The following is a 24655-nucleotide window of genomic DNA, read 5'->3' on the forward strand; positions in this document are numbered from 1 at the left end:
TGTCGCTCCACTGTGCTCCTCTGGTCCTCGCCACTTTCAAGAAAAGCGGGGCGGGTGGGCGGGTGGAGGAACCGGGACCACCACCGTAACCATGGCAGGGCAGGCCAGGCCTCCTTCTCCTAAAACAGTTGGTTCTGGTGCTTTTGCAGAGCTCCGAATCCAGCCTCAAGAAGAAAATGATGAAGCGGAAAGGGAAAACGGAGAGCCCTTGGCTGAAACCTACCCGGAAACGGAGGCGGAGAAATAAAAAGAAAAAACCCAACTTGATAGGTAACGGAGTTGGACGGCTATTATTATTATTATTTACTTTTATTCATAAAAAAATGAAACCCAGTCAACTGAACATTCAAAAATGCATCACAAATAGCATTGACTGGTGCTAATGGTTGATACGGGTTGCTGCCAGCGTCCTAGGTATCAACCAAGTACCTTCTAACTTATTATTATTTATCTTTACTCACCAGTCAGTGGCATTTGTGATGTCTTTTTGGGTGTTTAGTTGACTTGAGTTTCATGTTTGATGATGATGATGATGATGATGATGATTTTTGAAGTGCTTTTTTAACCGGAGACCCTAAGGGAAGAGGATGAGTGAAGAGGCTCCCTAGGAGGATGGATGTAGAGATGCTGGTTGGCAGAACATCAAGGTTGCCTTCTTCTCCAATCTTGGCTTGTAGAGAGACTTCTTCTGTTCTGCAAGACGGAGATGGACCTTTCTGGTCCCTTGGTTTACAGGCCACATTTCAGGATCTGGACGTTTTTAAAACCACAGTCCTCCAAACCAGGATTGTGGGGATTCAAAAAGGAACCTGTGATGCGTTTTGACCCTCTTAACTAGCTACCGGTTAAGAGATAATCCAGGAACTTGGAAGAATACCAGTCGGGCTTCCTGACTTTCCCAAGAAGTAGAATAGCCCTCTCCAGATGTTCAGAGTGGGTTGGAAGAGCAGCTGCGCCCATCGATATTTCGATAGCTTTGCCGATAGGGGAAGCGACCGGTTGAGTTGAGTTGTGTTGTGTCGACCTCAATCTTGGAAGCTCTACGTTCTGAGATGAGACGCTGATGGTTTCCCTTGTTCTCCCTTCGGGAGGTAGTTGTGGTCCCGGAGTTGATTCTGGATCACCGTTCAATACCTAGGATCGTTTCCTAACGGAAACGGGAAGGGATGGAGTGGTCCACAGGTCCAAACAATCAGCTCTCCTGCTAAAGGTTGTCTTGCTTCTCAACGCGTAGGGGCTACCGAACGCTGGTTCTTGACTCCTTGCAGTCGTTCAGCCTCCCTCTGGATGGTTGCTAAACGATTAATTTTTATTTTCCGAAGAGCGATAATTGTGCCGTTGGTTTCACCAAAATCGTTGGGATTTTTCTTGGGCAGGAGGAAGGGTCCAACGATGGGGCAGGGAACCACACCGCCGGTCCTTGGGCGCCCTTTGCTTGTTCCCACGGGGCAGGGGAGGTGAAGGGCTTTGTGTCTGCGTGCGCGCACGACTGTGCGTGGGGGTCTGCGTCGAAATGTGCGTGTGAGAGAGATGGAAGTGGGAGTGGAGAAGAAGCGGGAACCGGTTCCCACGTGTTAGTTTCGATTAGCAGGCTCCACCTTGCTGAAGAGGGAGGCTACGATGGGCATGCAGCAGTGCCTGGTGCCTTCAGTCTGATGTCTTCTGCTCCAGGGATCATTGGCTAGTCTAGTTTGGCTTGGGCTCTTCCAGGCTTTTGGCATCTTGAGTAGAGTGAGCCAAGAGGAATCCAGCTCCCTCTCTCCCTTCCCTCCTTCCTTCCTTCCTTTTCCTTTCTCTTTCTCTTTCTCTTCCCTCCCTTTCTCCCATCCTTTCTTGTTTCTCTTTTCCTTCCTTCCTTCCTTCCTTCCTTCCTTCCTTCCTTCCTTCCTTCCTTCCTTCCTTCCTTTCTCTTTCTCTTTCTCTTTCTCTTCCCTTCCTCTCTCCCGTCCTTTCTTGTTTCTCTTTTCCTTCCTTCCTTCCTTCCTTCCTTCCTTCCTTCCTTCCTTCCTTCCTTCCTTCCTTCCTCCCTCCCTCCCTCCCTCCCTCCCTCCCTCCGTCCTTTCTCCTTCTCTCTCCTTCCTTCCCTTCCCTTCCTTCCTTCCTTCCTTCTTTCTTTCTCCTTCCTTCCTTCCTTCCTTCGTTCCTTCCTTCCTTCCTTCCTTCCTTCCTTCCTTCCCTCTCTCTCTCTCTTTCTTTCTTTCTCCTTTCTTCCTTCCTTCCTTCCTTCCTTCCTTCCTTCCTTCCTTCCTTCCTTCCTTCCTTCCTTCCTTCCTTCCTTCCTTCCTTCATCTTTCTCTCTTTTCCTTTCTCTTTCTCTCTCTTTCTCTTCCCTCCCTTGTTCCCTCCCATCTTTTCTTCTTTTCCTTCCTTCCTTCCTTCCTTCCTTCCTTCCTTCCTTCCTTCCTTCCTTCCTTCCTTCCTTCCTTCCTTCCTTCCTTCCTTCCCCGCAAAGGGAAGCTACCCCCTTGAATCTTAACCTCCCTGGTTAGCTAAGAACTTTCCCACTGTGCAACAGGAGAAGATCTCCCTCCGCTCCACGTGAAGAAGGAGGAAAAGGAGATGGGCCCCAGCGGTCCGTGGGCCCAGCGGTTGCCTTTTCATTGTCCTCCCGTCCGCATCTGTATTTACCGATCCTCCAGTGGGTGTAGCCTGCCTACCGCCTGCTAAAGCGATGAATGTGGCCTTTCACAGAGAGAGACACATGCATATAGTTCCTTTCCTTTCCTGGCGTTTCTCAATCCGACATGCCTTTCAAACCCAGGTCCTGACTCTTACAAGCCCCCCCCTCAGGGGAGCGAAGAAGGGGCTGGGCAGGAGGACAGCATGGAGTACATGGAGGTGCCTCTTCATTCCTTGGATCTGCGGGTGAAAGGAGTTCTGTCTTCGCAATCAGAAGGTGAGTGTGTGTGTCAGGTTTCTAAATATGGCCATGTACCATTTTGGATCTTTGTTTCCTTGAATTCATTTCTCTATATTAAGATGATGCCCCCTGGTGGCTGCTTGACGGGAGAAGGCGAGCATTATAAAGAGAGAGAGAGAGGGTGTGTGTGTGTGGTCTGTGTGTCTGTGTGAGGATGGATCCAATGGAGAGAGAGAGAGCAAGTAGATTCCCTTTGGCCCAGCAACCTCAGGAAGAAAGGAGGGAAGTGGGGAAGAAAATACCTTGGGAAGACTCTCAGGACATTTAAGGGACTGCTTGCCTCCAGAAGTTGCGGGTGCGTCATCAATGGAGGTTTTGAAGAAAAACAAAAAAACTGGACATCCACCTATCTCCCTGCTTGAGCAGGGGGTTGGACTAGAAGACCTCCAAGGTCCCTTCCGGCTCTGATTCCGATTGATTGAAATGGTCTGTGGTCTCCTGTTTGAGCAGGGGGTTGGACTAGAAGACCTCCAGGGTCCCTTTCTGGCTCTATTCCGATGGATTGAAATGGTCTGTGGTCTCCTGTTTGAGCAGGGGGTTGGACTAGAAGGCCTCCACGGTCCCTTCCAGCTCTGATTCTGATTGACTAGGGGTGGCTCTGGATGCTGCAAAGCCCCTCCGTTCAGTGGGGGCGCGTCTTCAGACGGCATCCAGCTCTGGTTTCTTCTTTCTTGGCTTCTCTGCTGACCAGGAATGGCCCGCCTTGCCTAGCAGAGCTCAGATTCCCTGAACTTCTATGACCTTCCTCGGAGGCTTGTTTAATTTTTCCAAAGCGAGAGTGTTCCGATCCATAGTTTGGCTCAACCAGCGAGCTTCTTCGTCTGGCTGGGCCAACGGCGACTTTTATTTCCCGATGCAGCATAGCTTTTTTTTTTTTTAATTTGCATTTATATCCTGCCCTTCTCCGAAGACTCAGGGTGGCTTACACTATGTCAAGCAATAGTCTTCATCCATTTGTATATTATATACAAAGTCAACTTTTATTGCCCACCAACAATCTGGGTCCTCATTTTACCTACCTTATAAAGGATGGAAGGCTGAGTCAACCTTGGGCCTGGTGGGACTTGAACCTGCAGTAATTACAAGCAGCTGTGTTAATAACAGACTGTCTTAGCAGTCTGAGCCACCAGGGGCTTCTGACCTTCTTCCCAGAAGACGCGGTCTCTGCCCTGCTGGCAGGAGACCCTGGTTAGGTTCCTTCAGAGCCCGCCGTGGGTCTTAATGGTTCTTGTTCGAGTTCGCGGGAAGGAGTTTTCCCTTCTTTTCCTTCCCACCTGTTTGGCAAGACAGTTTTTGTGAAATTGGCACCCACCCATGTAGTGGAGAGCATCGATTTCAAGCAGCAGCTGCCCTGAGGGGTGGGGATGGGGTGGGTGGGGGCTGATCTAGTTCAAGAAATTGTACATGAGTACCATTCGGAGCAGCCCTCAGGGTTTTGGAATAGCCTGTATGGGAAATGTAGAAGACCAAACACCCAATCTACAGAAGTGGCTAAAATTGTGGAAACCTTTTGGGGAAAAAGTGTATTTTTGAGGTTTGATGGCTAATAACACAACTTTTTTGGGGGGTGGGGGTGGGGGAGGGTTTCAAGATATTCCACTGTTGGAATTTATTTATTTTATTTATTTATTTATTTTTATATTTCTAGACCGCCCTTCTCCCGAAGGACTCAGGGCGGTTTACAGCCGTATAAAAAACAATATTACAAACATTAAAATAAATTTAAAATGAAATATTTAAATTTAGGCTAACTCCATTTAAAACCCTTTTTTAAAATTCCCAATTAAAACGTATCAGGCCAGTCCTGCGCGATGAAACAGCCATGTTTTCAGCTCGCGTCGAAAAGTCCAGAGATCAGGGAGTTGGCGAATACCTGGTGGTAATTTGTTCCAGAGGGTTGGAGCCCCCACAGAGAAGGCCCTCCCCCTGGGAGTCTCCAGTCGACATTGTCGATTGCATTGATAGCACCCCAAGGAGGCCCACCCTGTGGGAGCGCACTGGTCGCTGGGAGGCCGTCGGTATCAGTAGGTGGTCCCGTAAATACCCAGGAATGGCCTGGGAATAGCCCAGACCAGGGGTCTGCAACTTTTAAACACTCAAAAGAGCCATTTGGACCCATTTCCCACAGAAAATAAAACACCCGGAGCCACAAAACCCTTCCTGTGCCTGACTATTTCTTGAGTGGCCACAAAACTAGCATATGTAGTTGAATTAAACGTTCTGTTTTCTTCTGAAACTTTTCCTTTTCTTGGATTTATCCACAGTTGGCCTACTGGGGGTTGAAAGGCTCAATAAATCGCATGACGGTGGGGTGTCGCACATTGGCGGTTGTGACGCATATTTTGAGTGACAGGGAGCCGCAGCAGAGGGGTGAAAGAGCCACATGCGGCTCCCGAGCCACAGGTTGCGGATCCCTGGCCCAGACCTTAACCCAATGGAAAATCTGTGCAGCTGACTAAAGAAACTTGTTAGTCAAAAGCGACCCAGCAATAAAACCCAGTTAATAGAAGCAATCATTAAATCAATCTTGGTTTCACATGATAACAGCTGCAGAACTAAAAGACTCGGTTCACTCCATGGGAAGACTTTGTAAGCCTGTAATTCATGCTAAATTACCCAACGAAGTATTAACTGACAAGGTGTTTATTTTGGTATATCTCGTTTTTTCCAGGGTGATCATTTTTGTAGATCTAGTTTTTTTCTACGTGTTTCACTTTTCTTCTTTATACTGGAACTGCTCCTCTAATTGCGAATCCTTCATAAAAGTTATTGCATTACATCCTGGATGAAATTATCTTCCCATTGATATATGATTTTACGGTACTGCTCCCGAAAAAAGTGGTGTTATTAGCTAGTTTTAGAAAATACACTTTGCCCAAAAGGTTTCCACAATTTTGGCCACTACCGTAGCTCCAATAGCTGGGCTGAAATCAAAAGACTGCACGTTCCTTCCCCAATGCTGCAGTTGTGTGGATCCAATACAGGCACCTTGAAATATCATTTCTCAACCTTGGATGGCTGGGATGTGCTGGCCAAGAATTCCTCTAATCTCCAAACTGCTGGAGGACAGCAGAGCTAAATTGGAACGTCACACAATATGAAGCAAATGGACATTTCTTATAATAAAGAATCCTCAGGGTGCCATCAAAGTATCCTTCCTTTTTTCCCCCCCCTCTGTAAATGTTTTTCTGATATGCACACTTGACTATGAATGCAGCAGCATGGATTTCCCACAACCCCATCATTCTTCAAATAAAACCACCCCTTCCCTTCTGTCTTCATCCTTAACCTGGGAGATGATATTCAAGGACTTATTGAGTCTGTTGTCTGCACCTCCATAACTGTCTCGTTTGGTTCTTCAACCCAACAAGACAGACACAGACTTCAGAGGATAATTAGAACTGCAGAAAAAACAATAGTTACTAACCTGCCTTCCATTGAGGACCTTTATACTGCACAAGTCAAAAAGGGGGCTGTGAAAATATTTACAGATATAATTTACTAGAAAATATTTACCCTCGCATTCTGGACATAAATCGTTTCAACTCTTGCCCTCAAAAACAACTCTGTAGAGCACTGCACACCAGAACAACTAGACACAAGAACAGTGTTTTCCCGAATGCCATCACTCTGCTAAACAAATAATTCCCTCAACACTGTCAAACTATTCACTAAATCAGCATTACTATTACTATTAATCTCATTGTTCCTATCACGCATCTCCTCCCACTTATGACTGTAACTTGTTGCTGTATCCTTACGATTTATTGTGATTGTTTCCTAGTAGGATTCGATTGCTTAGTTGTATCCTATGACTATCATGAAGTGTTGTATCTTATGATTCTTGACGAACGTATCTTGTCTTTTTACGTACATTGAGAGCTTATGCACCAAAGACAAATTCCTTGTGTGTCCAATCACACTTGGCCAATAAAAAATTCTTATCATCTATCTTCTATCTAAAAAGAGAATAACAGAGTTGTTATTCTTGGACCATGGAGGTCTTCTAGTTCAACCTCCTGCTCAAGAGGAAACCTGATACCATTTCAGACAGACGGATTTGTCCAATCTCTTTTTGAAAATCTCCAGCGAGGTTTGGAGTCTGGAAGCAACCCATTCCACCGATGGATCGTTCAAACCGAGAAGGTTCTCCTTATATCTGGGTTGCTTCTCTCCTTGATTCCTTTCCATCCTGTTGCTTCTTCTCCTGCCTTCAGGTGCTTTGGAGAATAGGTTGACCTCCTCTTCTTCGTAGAGGTCCCTTGGGGTAGCCTGTTTGTCTTAACCTTCTATAGGAATCTCTTGTGTCTTTGTTTTTTCTCCTAAGGTTCTTTCTAATCCTCCCGGAGCAATGGAAACAGTTTTTCCTTCCCTTGTTTCTCCTGCAGGTCTTTCTAATGGTTCTGGAGCAATGGAAACAGACGGTCTTCAAGAAGTGCCTCTCTGCAGCTGCCGGATGGAAACCCCAAAAAGCCGAGAGATCACCACGCTCGCCAACAACCAGTGCATGGCCACGGAGAGTGTGGATAAGGAGGTAAGGTCCCTTTAATGTCTCCTCTCTTCTACTGCTACTTGTGGGCGACTGTTGGCTGTCTGGTTCACCTGCATCTTTTAAAGAGACTGTTGAGAGCAGGAAATCAGGAGCGGTTCAAATGAAGACAGGTTTCACTGCATGCTAACGCCCTCTGTAAGAATCTGAACTAGTGATGGTCAAAGCAAATTGGAGGTAGAGAAGAGTCAACAGAACTCAAGGCGGGCTGGGCTTGGTTCTCTTGCGGGCGCAAACGGACTCGAGACTAATGACATGTTTGACTCCTCCCTCCGGCTGGTTATCTCCTACAGACATGTCTGTGGAGATTCTCAGTCATCCAGGTTATGGTTGCCAGAAAGTCCAGTTGCCTCTTGAAAAAGCACCTTTGGGACATCTACAAACCCCTTCAGTCTTGCATTAGGCCTCTGAGCCTCTGCTTCAAACCCTTAAGCTCCTGTGCTGGGGACTAGGACTAGGAGTTGGTTTAACTGTGAGATAACCGAGCCGATCCTGAGCTTCCCAAAGCCTTCCCTTCTGATTGTAGGTTCAGTGAGGTCCATTGCATGTCTTGAAGTTCATGTTTGTCTTCTGCTGAGTGGTTTTCAGAGTGGGTGAGATGCGGTGGCTGGGGTTCACTACGTTGGAATCCCCTGGTAGATGGATTGAGTTCACATACAGGAAGGAAGGAAGGAATGGAAAGAAAGAAGGGAAGGGAAGGAATGGAAGGAAAGAAGTAAGTAAGTAAAAGGAACAAACAGAAACAGGAAGGAAGGAAGGCAGGAGAGAGAAGGAAGGAAAGAAGGAAGGCAAGGAACAGAAGGAAAGAAGTAAGTAAAAGGAACAAACAGAAACAGGAAGGAAGAAAGGCAGGAGAGAAGGAAGGAATAAAGGCAAGGAAAGGGAAGGAAGGAAAGAAATGGAGGGAACACAAACAGGAAGGAAGGCAGGAGAGAAGGAAAGCAAGGAATGGAAGGAAAGAAGGAAGGAAATGGAACAGAAACAGGAAGGAAGAAAAGCAAGGAATGGAAGGAAAGAAGGAAGGAAGTAAAAGGAAGGACAGGAAGGAAGGCAGGCAGAGAAGGAAGGAAAGGAAGGAAAGAAGGGAGGAAGGAAATGCCAGGAAAATGAACAGGAAGGAAGGCAGAGAAGGAAGGAAGGAAGGAAAGAAGGGAGGAAGGAAATGCCAGGAAAATGAACAGGAAGGAAGGCAGGAGAGAAGGATGGAAGGATGGCAAGGAATGGAAGGAAGGAAGGAAATAGAGGGAAGGAAAGCAGAAGGGAAGGAAGGAAGGAAACGGGAACAGAAACAGGAAGGAAGGAAGGAGAGAAGGAAAGAAAGAAAGAAAGGAAGGAAACAGAGGGAAGAAGAAACAGAAGAAGGAGAGAGGGAAAGGAGGAAGGTCTTTCTCAAACAAAGCCAACCAAAATTTTGATACGAAATCTCAGCAAAACCCACTTTTTTTCCGATCCATTTTTTTTTGGGGGGGGGAGGTGTGTATGTGACTTTTTGCACTTAAATGAGGCTAAGTTAACTCTGTGTGAGGCTCCCTCTTCCATCAGATAGCCAAGCGAGAGAGGGAGAGCTGTGGCATCCATGGATGGTGGACACCCCCCCCCCCAAAAAAAACGCATCGCTCTCTGGGTATCAAGTTGTCTTCGGGGCTTGTGGGGGGATTTGCTGCCTGCCACCCCCACCCCCCCGATGCTCAAGAACGTGGAAGAAGGAATTCACGCACTTTTCTCTTTCACGTCCCTTTGCGCGCGCGCTAGTCAGAAATCTCTCTTCCCTCCCTCCCTCCTCTCCTCTCCCCACCCCATCCCACCCTCAGCTGAGCCGATGCACCAACCGCGTGTTGAAATACGAGCTGATGCGCGCGTCGAACAAAGTCCAGCTCTTGGTGTTGTGCGAGGACCACAGAGGGAAGATGGTGAAACATCAGTGCTGTCCTGGCTGCGGCTTCTTTTGCGTGGCGGTAAGCATGGCTCAGCGGCTAAGACGCTGAGCTTGTCGATCGGTTTCGGTCGGCAGTTCAAGCGGTTCGAATCCCTAGTGCTGCGTAACGGGGTGAAGCTCCCGTTCCTTGTCCCAGATTCTGCCAACCTAGCAGTTCGAAAGCACGTAAAAAAATATAAATAGGGACCACCTTTGGTGGGAAGGTCACAGTGTTCCATGCGCCTTTGGCGTTGAGTCATGCCGATCACATGACCACAGAGACGTCTTTGGACAGCGCTGGCTCTTCGGCTTTGAAACGGAGATGAGCACCGCCCCCTAGAGTCAGGAACGACTAGTACATATGTGCGACCTTTTACCTTTAAGCATCGTAAGGGAGGCTGGATGGCCAGGGACAAAAAACAAAACCACAGGGAGCCACAAAACCTGGGTAGGCATGGCCAACTCCACGTCACTCATTCCCACCCAGTCACATGACCCCCCTAGCCACGCCTACTCAGCCGGTCATTAGAGCAGAGAACCGGCTATTAAAAAAACACCAGGAACCACCTCTCCCCCCTCTCTCTGTATCTCTCTCTCCCCCCCTCTCTCTTCCCCTCTCTCCTCTCTTCCCCCTCTCCCTCTCTCTCTCCCCTATTTCTCTCTCTCTCTCCCTCTCTCTCTCCCCCTCTCCCTCTCTCCCACCCCTCTCTGTATCTCTCTCTTCCCCTCTCTCCTCCTTTCTCTGTATCTCTCTGTCTTTCTCTCCCCACTCCCTCTCTATCTCCCCTCTTTCTCTGTATCTCTCTCTCTCTCTCTCTGTATATCTATGTTTCTCTCTCTCCCTCCCTCTCTCCTCCTCTCTCCTCCTCTCTCTTTGATCTCTCTCTCTCTGTATATTTAAGTTTCTCTCTCTCTCCGTCTCTCCCCCCTCTCTCTTTAATCTCTCTGATTTCCAAGGCCAGACGAAGAGTGACTGGGAGGGGGAGGGTGATGGGTGGGGCCAGCCAGTGATGGGACAGGGAGTCGCAGCAGAGGACCGAAAGAGCCGCATTTGGCTCCAGAGCCACGGGTTGCTGACCCCTGCTTTACTGGAAGAGGACGATATTCTGCAGGATAGGCTGTCCTGAAGGATGGTGTCCATTCCTTCCCCCTCCCGCCCCACTTTAAACCTAAAACAATTTGGCTGAGGGAAAAAGAGAGCCAAGATGAAACCTTGGATTCTGAAGTTTGGGGGGGAGGGAAGGAGTAGCTTTGCTGGCACGGATTTGTCAGCCGACGATGCAAAGAGTTGGGCTTCCAAAAGCTGGAATTGTAGCCTTCAGCAGCTGAGCGCATCCCAGGGGAATTAAAAACCGCAAGGACCCCTTGAGCTCTGAGGACTCCTCCTTTCGACTCTTAAAAAGAAAAAAAAAAAAACCCGGGAGCTGTGCATTTTCCCGATTGTATCTTTTATTTCTCCCCTTTAAAAAATACATGCTTCCTCTCGGCCATGTCTTGATACTATTACCGTGTTTCCCCGAATATAAGACTGGGGTCTTATATTAATTTTTGCTCCAAAAGACGCATTAGGGTCTTATTTTCTGGTTAGGTCTTATTTGGGGGGGGGGGGAAATACGGTACTAAATGCATCCATCTGGCTGACAATCTTAACCGGGGCTTATTTTGGGGGTAGGGATAATATTACGAGCATCCTGAAAAATCATGCTAGGACTTATTTTCCGGTTGGGTCTTATTTTGGGGGAAACAGGGTAGGATGGCCAGACTGTAGGACAAATGCTGTGCTTCCCCTCCCCTCCCCCCCCAAATTCCATCTATGGAAAATTCTCTTGTCTAAACTCAAGTCAAGTCAATTGTTTATTACAGTCAAAAACCAGAGATTGTCAGTCATCCAGGTCATGGTTGTCCCAAATGTGCTTTTCCAAAAGGCAACTGGACTTTCTTGGGTTTTTGTTTTTTTTTCTCCTTGAAAATGTTCTGCTTCTCATTCATGAAGCTTCTTGCACGAGAAAGGAAACATTTTCCAGGGGGGGAAAAAGACCCCAAGAAATGAGGCATTTCGGGTGCTCTCTGAGCTTGGTTGTTTTTCTTGCAAACTAGGATTAATAAGGTTACCTAGTTTGGGTAATGAAACATCTGCAAGAGGGCAAGCTGAGAAAACACCAAGGACCCCTACACTCCTCTTCCTCCTCCTCCCCTTTCTCCTCCTCCTCCTCCTCCTCTTTACCCTGTTCTCTCCTCCAGAAAAGCCCAGTCCCTTCCAGCACTGATGATGTTACCTAGATGGGCTGTAAACGTCTGCAGGAAAACCATCCACCTAGCTCACAGAGCACCAAGGAGGCCTCATTTTCAACCCTGAGCTACAGATATTCTCCTTTATTAAAACCAAGGAAGTCCAGTTGCCTTTTGAAAAAAAAAAAAAACACCTTTGGGATTCCAAGAGAGTTGATACACACAGCATCAGCTGAGCAAAGAGAGGGATGTCTAGGCAGTGGTGGAATTCGAATTTTTTTTTACTACCGCTTCTGTGGGGGTGGCTTGGTGGGTGTGGCAGGGGAAGAATATTGCAAAATCCCCATTCCTTCCCCACTCCTGGGGGAAAGATACTGCAAAATCCCCATTCCCACCCCACTCCATGGGAAGGATACTATAAAATCTCCATTCCCTACTCCTGGGGGAAGGATATTGCAAAATCTCCATTCCCTCCCCACTCCAGGGGGAAGGACTGCAAAATCCCCATTCCCTCCCCACTTCTCCTGGGGGAAGGATACTGCAAAATCCCCATTCCCTCCCCACTCCTCCTGGGGGAAGGATACTGCAAAATCTCCATTCCCTACTCCTGGGGGAAGGATATTGCAAAATCCCCATTCCCTCCCCACTCCTCTTGGGGGAAGGATACTGCAAAATCTCCATTCCCTCCCCACTCCAGGGGAAGGATACTGCAAAATCCCCATTCCCTCCCCACTCCTGGGGGAAGGACTGCAAAATCCCCATTCCCTCCCCACTCCTCCTGGGGGAAGGATACTGCAAAATCTCCGTTCCCCACTCCTGGGGGAAGGATATTGCAAAATCTCCATTCTCTCCCCACTCCAGGGGAAGGATACTGCAAAATCCCCATTCCCCACTCCTCCTGGGGGAAGGATATTGCAATATCTCCATTCCCTCCCCACTTCCTCTCTATCTCCCTCCGCCCCCCCTCTCTGTATCGCTCTCTGAAGTTTTTTTGTGGTCCGAGTGCCAAGTCTTACTTTTTTGCTTTTTGAGATGCAAAAAGACTACAGCAGAGCTAAAACCAGAAGGGGCCTTGGCTCATATAAGGGACGGCAGCCCCAGCAGTAAAAGTTGCGGATTGTTTTGTGGCTGTGATTGGTGAGGTTGGCAGGCATATAACTGCCTTCCTCCAGTCCCTCTGTGCCTCGATCTTGAAGCTCGCTCACCCCCCCACCCCCATCCAGCTGCTCCCTGGCATCTTTCCGCAGCTCCCCCCCCTCCTTTCTCTGTCCTGGTTTTTGGAGTGTGGTTGTGCAGAGGGGGAAGCAATCTTTCAGAAACTAGCCGAAGGTGTAGCTTATCTACAAGAAGGAATGGGTGGAAACTAATCAAGAAGCAACTTAGAACTAAGGAGAAATTTCCTGACAGTTAGAACAATTAATAAGTGGAACGACTTGCCTCCAGAAGCTGTGAATGCTCCAACATTGGAAGTTTTTAAGAAGAGGTTGGGTAACCATTTGTCTGAAGTGGTGTAGGGTTTCCTGCCTTGGCAGGGGGTTGGACTAGAAGACCTCCAAGGTCCCTTCCAACTCTGTTATTATTATTATTATCTAAAAGTCTTGTCGAGATTCTCCGTCCTCCAGGTTGTGGTTGTCCCAAAGGTGCTTTTTCAGTAGGCAACTGGACTTTCTTGTTTTCCCTTTTGAAGACGTTTCGCTTCTCATCCGAGAAGCTTCTTCATCTCTGACTGGATGGTGGTGGGGAATGGGAGGATTTTAATTCCTTGCAGACAGCTGGTCATTTGCATCTTTTTAGAGGGTCATTGAGGCCTCTTGGAGGTTTATCTGTGTCCTCTAAAAGAATACAAATAACCAGCTGTCTGCAAGGAATAAAAATCCTTCCATTCCCCACCATCCACTCAGAGCTGAAGAAGCTTCTCGGATGAGAAGCGAAACGTCTTCAAAGAAAAACCAGAAAATCCAGTTGCCTCTTGGGGAAAAAAAACACACCTTTGGGACAACCGTGATCTGGATGGCTGAGAATCTCCGTAGACATAAACCTCCAAACGCTTCAATGACCTTCTGAAAAAGGATGCAAACGTCCAGCTGTCTGCAAGGAATACAAATCCTTCCATTCCCAACTAGCCTGTCAGAGCTGAAGAAGCTTCTCGGATGAGAAGCGAAACATCTTCAAAACAAAAAATCAAAACAAAAACAAAACCTCAAGAAAGTCCAGTTGCCTCCTGGAAAAAAAGCACCTTTGGGCACATCACAATTTTTTTTTTTATTTGCATTTATATCCCGCCCTTCTCCGAAGACTCAGGGCGGCTTACACTAGGTCAAGCAATAGTCTTCATCCGTTTGTATATTATATACAAAGTCAACTTATTGCCCCCAACAATCTGGGTCCTCATTTTACCTACCTTATAAAGGATGGAAGGCTGAGTCAACCTTGGGCCTGGTGGGACTTGAACTTGCAGTAATTGCAAGCAGCTGCTGTTAATAACAGACAACTCGGAGGGAAGAGAACCGGCGTCCTTGGGAAGTTCTGGGCGTCCCCCTCCTCGCTGGCAGTGATTAAGCAAAATCTGGATCGCCATCTGTTGGCAAAGCCTCCCTGCATTGCAGATCCTTCATGGTGTGGGCAGTTGAACTAGAGACCTAGAAGTTCTTCGCTGGGAGCCCCGATCGTTTGAGCACCGTCATGAGCGAGTCAGGCTAAAGTTGCCCGTTTCTTGCTTCCCCTCCTGAGTCCTGCTAGTCCTCCCATCTTTCCCTCTCTCTCCCTCCCTTCACTGAGAGCCCCGATCGTTTGAGCACCGTCATGAGCGAGTCAGGCTAAAGTTGCCCGTTTCTTGCTTCCCCTCCTGAGTCCTGCTAGTCCTCCCATCTTTCCCTCTCTCTCCCTCCCTTCGCTGAGAGCCCCGATCGTTTGAGCACCGTCATGAGCGAGTCAGGCTAAAGTTGCCCGTTTCATGATCCCTTTTGCCGACCTTCTGAAGAGCGAAGTCCAAATGGGAAGCCAGATCCGCTTAACAGCTGCAGTGATTCACCTCACCGCCGTGGTTAAGAAAAGCTGTAAAAGCAGGGCAAAACTCACAGAACAAATGTCTCGCTTAGCGACAAAAACATTGGTCGTAAGTCAAGGCATTTTTTATTTTATTTTTTTGCAATTCCTTCCAGGGCACTTTCATGGAGTGCCAGCCCGAAAGCGGTATCTCTCACCGGTTCCACAAGGACTGCACTTCCCATGTTAAAGGCATGAGCTACTGCCCCCATTGTGGGGAGGAGGCCTCCAAGGCGAAAGAGGTCACGGTGGCCAAGGCGGATACCACCTCCACCCTGTTGCTGACCCTGGAGCAGAAGAAACCAGGTGCTTTAGAAGGAAAGGCCGACACAACCACTGGAAGGTAAGTCACAGCTTTCCCCACTTCTTTGACCTTCCCCTCCCTTCCTCCCTTGCAAAGGAGATTGATTGGAGAGAAAAGGATTGCAAGAGAATAAACTGTTTGCTGTTCTGCACATCAAAAGCAATGGGATCGTGTTGGGAAGTCTGGGACTGGGAGCCGCAGATACACTATACAAACAGCTTGCCAGTATTACCTTGAAATCTCTTGGTCTCTTCTATGTGTGCATGGGGTGAAGGATGCGATTTTTGTAGGCAATCTCTCCATTGTCTGATTCCTCCCCTCCACAATGCAGAACAGAGAAACTGGAAAGGGATTTCAAGAGAGTAAGCTATTTCGTTTTTGTACACATCGAAAGCAGTGCAGTGGCCCTGGGAGCAGGAAAGGAAAGTTGGCCTACAGACATTGTTTGCTTTTGTTCCCCCACCCTGGCTCGCAGTGGGAGAGATTGGAGAGAAAGGGATTTGAAGAGATTGAGCTGTTCCCGTAGTGTACCTGCGGCCCCAGGCTGCCAGTATAATGTGTAGAAGACAGTAAGCAGGCATTCAAGCATCCCAAAGGGTGGAATTGTGTGAAGGAGGCAAACAAAAATTGAGAGCATGAAACTCTTTGTATCATTTCCAGTTGGAAAGTAGAGTTGCGGACGTGTGATTTCCCACCTAGGGACTGCTTCGTTTAGCAAAAAAAATATTGCCAGTATTTTCTTGAAATTTGTTGTTTCAATTATCTTGTTGCTTGACTGTGGGATTTTGTTCTCTTGGATTCAGTTTCAGTGGGCCTGCAACCCAGCAACCTGAAGAAGTGAGAACTGAGAACTTGTCCACCGAGGTGTTCGATTTGGCTGGGACATCGCTGTTTCCTAAGCCGCCTCCGACTGGTTTATCCCAAGGGCCTGTTAAAGAAACGTTGGAGAGCGCCTTGATTGCCCTGGATTCAGAAAAGTAAGAGCAAACTACGCATATATTTTTTTTGGGAGTCTAAGATGCACCTTAGTTTTTGGGGAGGAAAATAAGAAAAAAAAATTCTGCCTCTGCCTACCAGCATCCATCTGGCTAGCATCCTGTCAGTGTGCGAGAGAGTTGAGGGCTGTTTGGAAACTGAAACAGTATTTGCCATGTGAGCAACAAGGAGAGAGCAAGGAGCCTGGGTGTGGCTTAGCTCAACTGTTCTGTACTAAAGCTGCATGCTGTGCTGATCTCTGAAACTAAAACTGAAACTCCTCTCCTCTGCTTGTGTTTTGCTTGTATTTACTACCACGTTTGGAAAACCTGCTTTTGGTATTGTGTATTTGCTTCATGTGTTATATTATGTATAAAGAGAAGTTACTGAATCCTGCTGATTCAATTACTTGTGTGCACTTTCTGGATGTGATTGCTGCTGCAGACTCTTGACACGTCCTTGCAGCAAATAGCAAACAGCCAGGTCAACTTCAGCACATGATTGGAGCCTGATTCAGCACGAGCAGCTGATTGGCGGGTGGATCAGCCTCCCGGAATACCCCCAATCAGCTGTTCCAGGCCGCGGGGATTGCCACAGACCATCGCCGCCTCCGCGTCTCGCATTTTTGGCTACATTCAGTGTATAAGAGACACCCAAATTTTCACCCTCTTGGGGCAGGGGGTGCGTCTTATGCTCCGAAAAATATGGTACGTTGGTTGGGGCTTCTGTTGTCAGGACCGTGAACTCTGGTTCTGCTTGCATCACGGAAGGTTAGGATCTCCTGCGTTGGCTCGTTCTCCAGACTTCCCTGATTAAGTTGACCGCATCCAGCTAAGCTAACCAAATATCGGCGCTTTCTTGATGGGAATCGAAGTGAAATTCTTTATGGGAAATCACAAAATCCCATGTTGAAATTAAAACCTTTCTCTGCTTTCGCAGGCCCAAGAAATTACGATTTCACTCGAAGCAGCTGTACTTCTCAGCCAGGCAAGGAGAACTTCAGAAGGTCCTCCTTATGCTGGGTGAGTAAAATTTCTCCCCACCCCCACCCCACCCCCGCATTTAACAGCATACATTGCAACTAGTAGAGATGCTCGATTTGAGGGATGGGATCTTTAGACTGCAGCGGTGTGGTCAAGATCCAACCTAGAACTTTCCTAACAATGAGAACGATTAGTGGGACAGCTTGCCTCCAGAAGTTGTGGGTGCTCCATCACTGGAGGCTTTCTAGAAGAAGTTGGACAACCGTTAATGTCTGGAAAGGTATAGGGTCTCCTGCTTGAACAGGGGATTGGACTAGAACAGAGGTCTTCCAACCTTGACCACTTTAAGACTTGTGGACTTCAACTCCCAGGGTTCCTCAGCCAGCTTTGTTGGCTGAGGAATTCTGGGAGTTGAAGTCCACAAGCGACCAAGGTTAGAGACCCCTGGACTAGAAGACCTCCAAGGACCCTTATTCTGAGAATGACCCTCATTAAAATCCAAGAACTGACTTCTGAATGGATCTATGAAACATTGTTATCCAAGGTTATCATCTTATGTTTCCTTGGCGTTAAGTCCTACAGACACAGATAGATTGTAGAAAAAAAACCTATGTTCAGGACTACATTGCTCAACTTCAAACCCAGACATGTTTATTTAAAAGTGAATCTTGTTGAACCCAACGGGACTTCTTCGTAAGCTTGAACAGAAAGTTGAATGAGAAGACAAGAGATCTTCTCATCCGACCTGCTGAAGTCAAATGGTTGTCCAACCTCTTCTTGAAAAAAAACTTCCAGGAATGGAAGGTACCTTCCAATCCTGTGATTCTGTGTTCCTATGGAGTCCCCGCCACATGCCTGGAATTATGACCATTATCATTGTCATGATAATGACCCAATGACCCATGACCCAGCCCATGGCTGTGTCAATGGGGGATTGTAGAAGTTGCCCTCCAAGCCTTATCTGTGTTCTGACCTAGGCTTCCCCAAACCACGAAGCAGACTCCTTGTCCCGACAAAAAAACCCTTTTATTAAGTTACTGTGAATTCCTCTCATTCACATCCAGCAAAGTCTTTGCAGGGTGAATTTATAGTCACAGACTCATCTGGCTTGGGGAGCTGCCAGGCCGATATCTTTAAAACTTGGCAAGGAGTCACAATCCAATTAAACGAACTAATTGTTTCCTGCAAACTCCACTCCCCTTTCGCTCCTCTTTTATTCCCTCTGGAAGGGGCCATTCATTGTCCACCTGTGGCCTTACTCCAGAGCTGACCATTGTTCTTTAGCTCTTCCCTTTGTCTGGCAACTCTGCGCATGTGCACACTGGGAACAGGCTCCAGCTGTTCGTCTGCCTCACTGATGTCTGAGTCCGAAGGCAGCTGATAACTTGCATATGGCCCTGGCCCTCTCTCTGCCTCTGATGCAGAGCCCTCATCAGAGCCTTCCCCAGACTCCAGGATTGGATCATGTTCCTCCCCAACCTCCTCACTGTCTGAATCTGCCACCAGCTTCACTGGCGGGCCACAACAATCTGTTGGCTTCTAGATGGAGGAAAGCTGGGCCATACCAAGAAAGGGAAGGTTCTTAGCAAGAGAACATTTGAGCCAAGGACTTGCTAAAACCAGCGACAATCAAACGTGAACTTAACTGAAGCTCTTCCATGTAGCCACGGGAGAGCAAGAGTTCTCCAATCTTCCTTTCTGTTCCTCCTTTCTCAAATGAACGTTCCTTACACTGAAATTCGGGGAAGGGGATAGTGAAACGCAGTTAACGGTTGAGGATGCCAAATAATCTTGGCCTCCTGAGTGACAGCTTTGTAGGATGTTTCGCACCCTATGCTGTTGATGGTGGGTGAGATGGACCCTTCTTAGCACTTAGCAATTACACTTAGACTTATATACCACTTCATAGTGCTTTACAGCCCCCTCTAAGCGGTTTACAGAGTCAGCCTCTTGCCCTCAACAATCTGGGTCCTCATTCTGCCCACCTCGGAAGGATGGAAGGCTGAATCAACCTTGAGCCGGTCAGGATCGAACTTCTGGCAGTGGGCAGAGTCAGCCTGCAATCCTGCATTCTAACCACTGCAATACCATGGGAAAGGAGGGAAGGAAGGAAGGAAGGAAGGAAGGAAGGAAGGAAGGAAGGAAGGAAGGAAGGAAGGAAGGAAGGAAGGAAGAGCAATAGCACTTATATACCACTTCATAGTGCTTTTAAAGCCCTCTCTAAGCGGTTTACAGCATCAGCCTCTTCCCCCCAACAATCTGGCTCCCCATTTTTAACCGACCTCGGAAGGACAGAAGGCTGAGTCAACCTTGAACCTGGTGAGATTCGATCTGCCAAACTGCCGCCAGCCGGCGATCAGCAGAAGTAGCCTGCAGTGCTCCGCTCTTAACCACTGCGCCACCGCTGCTCAAATCTCCTTTGTGGTTTTGTGCTCCTGCTGCCTTGTCGAGGCTCCGAACTCGAGGAGACGAGAGAGAGAGAAGAAAGAGGGCCTTGTCAAGAGTTCGCATCTCCTGGGCCTAATTTTATAACAAGCGCTAAAATTGAAGAGCTCTTCCCGTAAGAGAGATGGATCCCATGCCCCACTGGCTCCTAAACGTCAGTGCCCTGCTTCCTTGCTAGTTGACCATCCTGGTGGGGGCTCCTGGAAACAGATATTCAACAGCAATCAGGGCACTCATCTACCCTTCCCTTCCCTTCCCTTCCCTTTCCCTCCCTTCTCTGTCTCTTCTATAAAACGTCCCCCTCCACAAATAGACACAGTCTTTGACATCAGATTGAAATTGAGCCTGGAGTTACGGTCATGTATCGTGCTGGTTGTTACTTGTCTCCTCTCACATCGGATCCAATTTTACAGCTGCTGGAACTTTTTCACCCTCTGTGGCTTTCTAGGCGGGGTGGGTGGGGGGTGGGAACGGCTCTGTTGTCATTTTGAACGGTTGCTAAGCAACCGGTCGTAAGTCAAGGATGGCCTGTAAAGGAAAATGGGTTTTGTCTTTTCTCCCCCCTCCCCCTTAGTGGATGGGATCGATCCCAACTTCAAAATGGAGCACCAGAGTAAAAGGACGCCTCTTCACGCGGCCGCAGAATCGGGACACGTGGAGATTTGTCACATGCTACTTCAGGTTCATCCTTAATTTTATTTAATTTTATTTTTTTTAAAAAAAGTTTTATTTCCTAACCGGGAGTAGCTCGCTTCTCTTCCTAGAGAGCCAAATCAATCGGGGATATTGACCGTCCGAGTTTCTTTCATTAAACAGATGCTGAGTTTGTTCTAAAAGCAATCAACGCTACTGATTACCAAGCTTCCCCTAGATCCATAATCCTTGTCCTGGCTTTTGGCTCCGGGGTTGAGGAAGACAGAAGCTGGGGTAGAATCAAGGGTGCTATTTCAGCAAGGTTCTCACAGGTTCTGGAGCCGATAATATAAATTAAATTAAAACGACGGGAGATCTAGCTATCTTAAAGACGAGATAAGCCCCCAAATGCCACGAAAGCGGTTGCTTGAAATCCAAATGCGCAGTCCTATTTGAAAGATTTTTAAGCCATAAAAACGATTCGATTCTGAATAATTTAGCCACTTAACTGTAGCTGCAGTTCTTTTTTCTGTGTCCCCTTATTGAAATATGGGCTGGTATCAGGGGTGAAATCCAGCAGGTTCTGACAGGTTCTGGAGAACCGGTAGCAGACATTTTGAGCAATTCAGGGAACCGGTAGCGGAAATTTTGAGTAGTTCGGAGAACCGGCAAATACCACCTCTGGCTGGCCCCAGGAATGGGGTGGGAATGGAGATTTTGCAATAGGAGTGGGCAGGGAATGGAGATTTTGTAGTATCCTTCCCCCGGGAGTGGGGAGAGAATGGGGATTTTGACGTATCCTTGCCTTAGGACTGGGGAGGGAATGGGGATTTTGCAGTATCCTTCCCCCAGGAGTGGGGAGGGAATGGAGATCTTGCAATATCCTTCCCCTGCCACGCACACCAAGCCAAAAAAAAATTTGAATTCCACCACTGGGTGGAATCAAGTAGTATTTCAACCATATGGACAACGCGATGCTTTGTCTAGATCCATAATCCTGGCCCCTGGCTGTTGGATGAAGGGTTGAGGAAGATAGAACCTGGAGTGGAATCAAGTAGATTGCTTTGGGTTTTCTTCATGGGGGAAAAAAAATGTTAATTTTGCTGTCATTGAAACAGTTAAGAGTTTACTCATAAAGGAGAATATTTGTAGCACAGGGTTGCCATGAGGGGCCATTGCTGCTCTCTGAGCTTGCTCGTTTTCTCGCAGGCGTTTTCATGACCCGAACTAGGTAACATCATCAGGATTAGCGCTGATGATGCTACCTAGTACGGGTCATGAAACGTGTGCGAGAAAACAAGCAAGTTCAGAGAAAACCAAGGACCGCTCAGTTAAGAGTTGGTTCGTTCCAGCCAGTGTGATGTAAATGGTTGGTGGGGGTACCAGTTCAGGACCATGGAGAGCTGCCTACGGAATCCCCAGCTAGCTGCTAAGCTCCCTGAGGGCGGCTTGGACTGACCTACTTGATAGACCTGATGGGAAGAAAGAGTAGAAGTCAGAGAACGCTACGCATCTCTTGGGCTTCTCGAAAAAAAAAAAAAAGCAAAAGAAGAGATAAAAAGATAGCAATTCCACGACTGCAATATCTTTATGGGTTCTGTGCGGCCCCGGAACCCCTAAAGTCACGTTTTGTAGAGCAGGTGGTAGCATCTGCACAACATCCCCAAGCCACAAACTAGCAAATCTCATTACATCCTAGTGCAAGGGTCAGCAACCTGCAGCTCTGGAGCCGTTTGTGGCTCTTTCACCCCTCTGCTGCGGCTCCCTGTCACTCAAAATATGCGTCACAACCGCCAATGTGCGACACCTGCAGGCATGCGATTTATTGAGCTTTCCAACCCCCGGTAGGCCAACCATGGATACATCCAAGAAAAGAAAAGTTTCAGAAGAAAACGGAACGTTTAATTCAACTACATATGCAAGTTTTGTGGCCGCTCAAGAAATAGTCAGGCAAGGGGAAGGGTTTTTGTGGCTCCCGGTGTTTTCTTTTCTGTGGGAAACGGGTCCAAATGGCTCTTTTTGAGTGTTTAAGGTTGCACATCCCTGCCCTAGTGTGAGGCATGAACCTGATCAGAACGTCAGTTTTAAGCAGCTAGCCTGTTGCCGGTACTTAAAAAATGCTAACTGTGGTTCTTTCTTTGTGTTCTGTGTCCGCATGGTGCCTCTGTACAGGCTGGCGCTAACATAGACACCTGTTCTCAGGACCAGAGGACTCCCCTTATGGAAGCAGCAGAGAATAACCATCTGGAAACTGTGAAATACCTCATTAAGGCTGGAGCATTGGTAGACCCCAAGGTAAGGCTTGGTTTGTTTTCTTAAACTTGGTTCCCAAAGGAGCCACACTGGATGCAGTTCCTGGTTTGCAATCCGTAAGTGGTGCATTCTTCGTAATCCACCTGGCCAAACACTTTTCACGTTAGCATTAAGTATCAATCATCAGTTGAGTTGAAGATCGCACAGTTGCACTTGTGTTGATGTAGGTGTTCAGCCCTAGATTCCTACCTACCAAATGTAGAATAGAATAGAGTAGAGTAGAGTAGAGTAGAGTAGAGTAGAGTAGAATAGAGTAGAATAGAGTAGAATAGAGTAGAGTAGAAGAGTAGAGTAGAGTAGAGTAGAAGAGTAGAATAGGGTAGGGTAGGGTAGAGTAGAGTAGAGTAGGAATAGGAATAGGAATAGGAATAGGAATAGGAATAGGAATAGAGCACAGCAGAGCACAGCAGAATAGGAGTAGAGTAGAGTAGAGTAGATTAGAATAGAATAAATAGAATAGAACAGAACAGAACAGAACAGAACAAACAGGACAGAATAGAAGAGAGAATTCAATGGAGCAGAATGGAACAGAATGGAAAGAACAGAACAAAATAAAATAGTAGAAGAATAGTAGTAGAAGAGTAGAAGAAAAGAGAAGAGAATAAAATAAAATAGAAACTTTATTGTCACTTTAAATACACACTAATCAGTATACATTAAAATTGTCACGTTCAGCTCTCAAAAGAGAACCATTATGCATATACCTACATACACACACACACACACACACACACACACATACAACACAGAGAAACATCTAGCTCAAATCTATACACATACATGGTGGGGGGGGAAAAAAAAGAATCCTGCGAATTTAGAAGACGAAGGATCAAAGCTGTTACAGAATCTAGTAGTCCTGCTAATAGATACTTTGAAACCCACTCCCAGAGGGGAGCAACAGAAACAGACCATGAAGTTGGTACGTGGGGTTTCCAACAATGCTCCGAGCCCTAACCACATAGCGCTTATAAGCAGCATCCTGAATAACGGGAAGCGAGCTTCCTATCTTCTTCTCCGCTGTCCTTACCACTCTCCCTAGGGACTTTCTATCTGAGGCACTGCGGCCACCAAACCAAGCAGGGCTGCAGTTTGTTAAAACGCTCTCCATCGTGTCTCTGTTAAAAAAAAATAAATGGCCAGGACGGAAGGGAGAAAGATAAGAGTTTGGATGTGCAGCCAATGCATTCGAGATGGTTTTGCAGTGCTGCTTAATACTTTTTAAGTCAAGAGCTTGGATTTCAATCCCTTGACCCTCGTAGCAATAGCACCGACAGCGCCCAAAGCAAGCTGTTTTTAAAACAACACCTGCCGCTGCTTTGCTGTGAAATCACTTTGCCAGCATTATATGACCAGCCAAAAAACGATCTGGCCAAAATCCAGAGGATTTCTGAGCTAATTTATCACCCCATCCATGGTGTCAGGTTTTCCTCACCTTCTAATCCTCCCTCCCCCGGCTCCGCTGACCCCCTCCACCTGATTACCTGTGTTTGGTTTAGGATGCTGAAGGATCCACCTGTTTGCACCTGGCAGCGAAGAAGGGCCATTACGACGTGGTGCAGTACCTCCTGTCTAATGAACAAACGGACGTCAACTGCCAAGTGAGTGACATTGCTTCTGACTGGGACTGGCATTCGTCAGGCTACCCATTCCTCTTTTGGTAGAACAGCTAAAATATGACTTTTAAGTCAGAATAGAGCTGGAAGGGACCTTGGAAATCTTCTAGCAGGAGATCCTCTACCATTTGAGACAAGTGGTTGTCCGATCTTTTCTTAAAAACCTCCAATGATTGCGCATCCACAGCTTAAGGCAAGCTGTTCCACCGATTAATTGTTCTCACTGTTGGGAAGTTTCCCCTTAGTTCTAGGTTGCTTCTCTCCTTGATTAGTTTCCATCCACTGTTTCTTGCCTTGCCTTCTGGTTCTTTGGAGAATAGGTTGACCCCCCTCTTCTTTGTGGCAGCCCCTTAGATAGAAATAGCACTTAGACTTATTATACCACTTTACAGCCCTCTAAGCGGTTTACAGAGTCAGCATATTGCCCCCAACAATTTGGGTCCTCATTTTACCCACCTCGGAAGAATGGAAGACTGAGTCAAACTTGAGCCTGGTGAGATTCCAAGTGCCAAATTGCAGACAGGCAGCAGGCAGCAGAAGTAGCCTGCAGTACTACATTCTAATCATTGCGCCACCGTAGGTTCATAGATATTCAAAAACTGCTATCATGTCACCCCCAGTCCTTCTCTTTGTTAGAAATAAAGGTAAAGGTTCCCCTCGCACATAAGTGCTAGTTGTTCCCGACTCTAGGGGGCGGTGCTCATTTCTGTTTCAAAGCCGAAGAGCCGGCG

General features: G+C 47.3%; 1 protein-coding gene across 13 annotated transcripts in view; it reads left to right on the plus strand.

Annotated features, from left to right (window-relative positions):
- Nucleotides 1–24655, plus strand: part of EHMT1 (euchromatic histone lysine methyltransferase 1) — a 118865-nt gene that overhangs the window by 72987 nt on the left and 21223 nt on the right. For 11 of the 13 annotated variants that reach the window (XR_009152289.1, XM_058159155.1, XM_058159159.1 and 8 more), the window contains 10 exons: nt 150–270; nt 2762–2896; nt 7309–7454; nt 9281–9424; nt 14775–15001; nt 15766–15939; nt 16877–16959; nt 19940–20046; nt 22171–22293; nt 23808–23909. Coding sequence is in view for 12 of the 13 variants with exons in the window: in XM_058159155.1 (XP_058015138.1) it covers nt 150–270; nt 2762–2896; nt 7309–7454; nt 9281–9424; nt 14775–15001; nt 15766–15939; nt 16877–16959; nt 19940–20046; nt 22171–22293; nt 23808–23909 (1362 nt within the window). In the remaining variant the exon portion in view is untranslated. The remainder of the gene's footprint in view (nt 1–149; nt 271–2761; nt 2897–7308; nt 7455–9280; nt 9425–14774; nt 15002–15765; nt 15940–16876; nt 16960–19939; nt 20047–22170; nt 22294–23807; nt 23910–24655) is intronic. The other 2 variants (XM_058159165.1, XM_058159157.1) reach the window with 1 other exon arrangement.

The sequence above is a fragment of the Ahaetulla prasina genome, chromosome 16 (assembly GCF_028640845.1).
Source record: "Ahaetulla prasina isolate Xishuangbanna chromosome 16, ASM2864084v1, whole genome shotgun sequence".
Classification (NCBI taxonomy): Eukaryota; Metazoa; Chordata; class Lepidosauria; order Squamata; family Colubridae; genus Ahaetulla; species Ahaetulla prasina.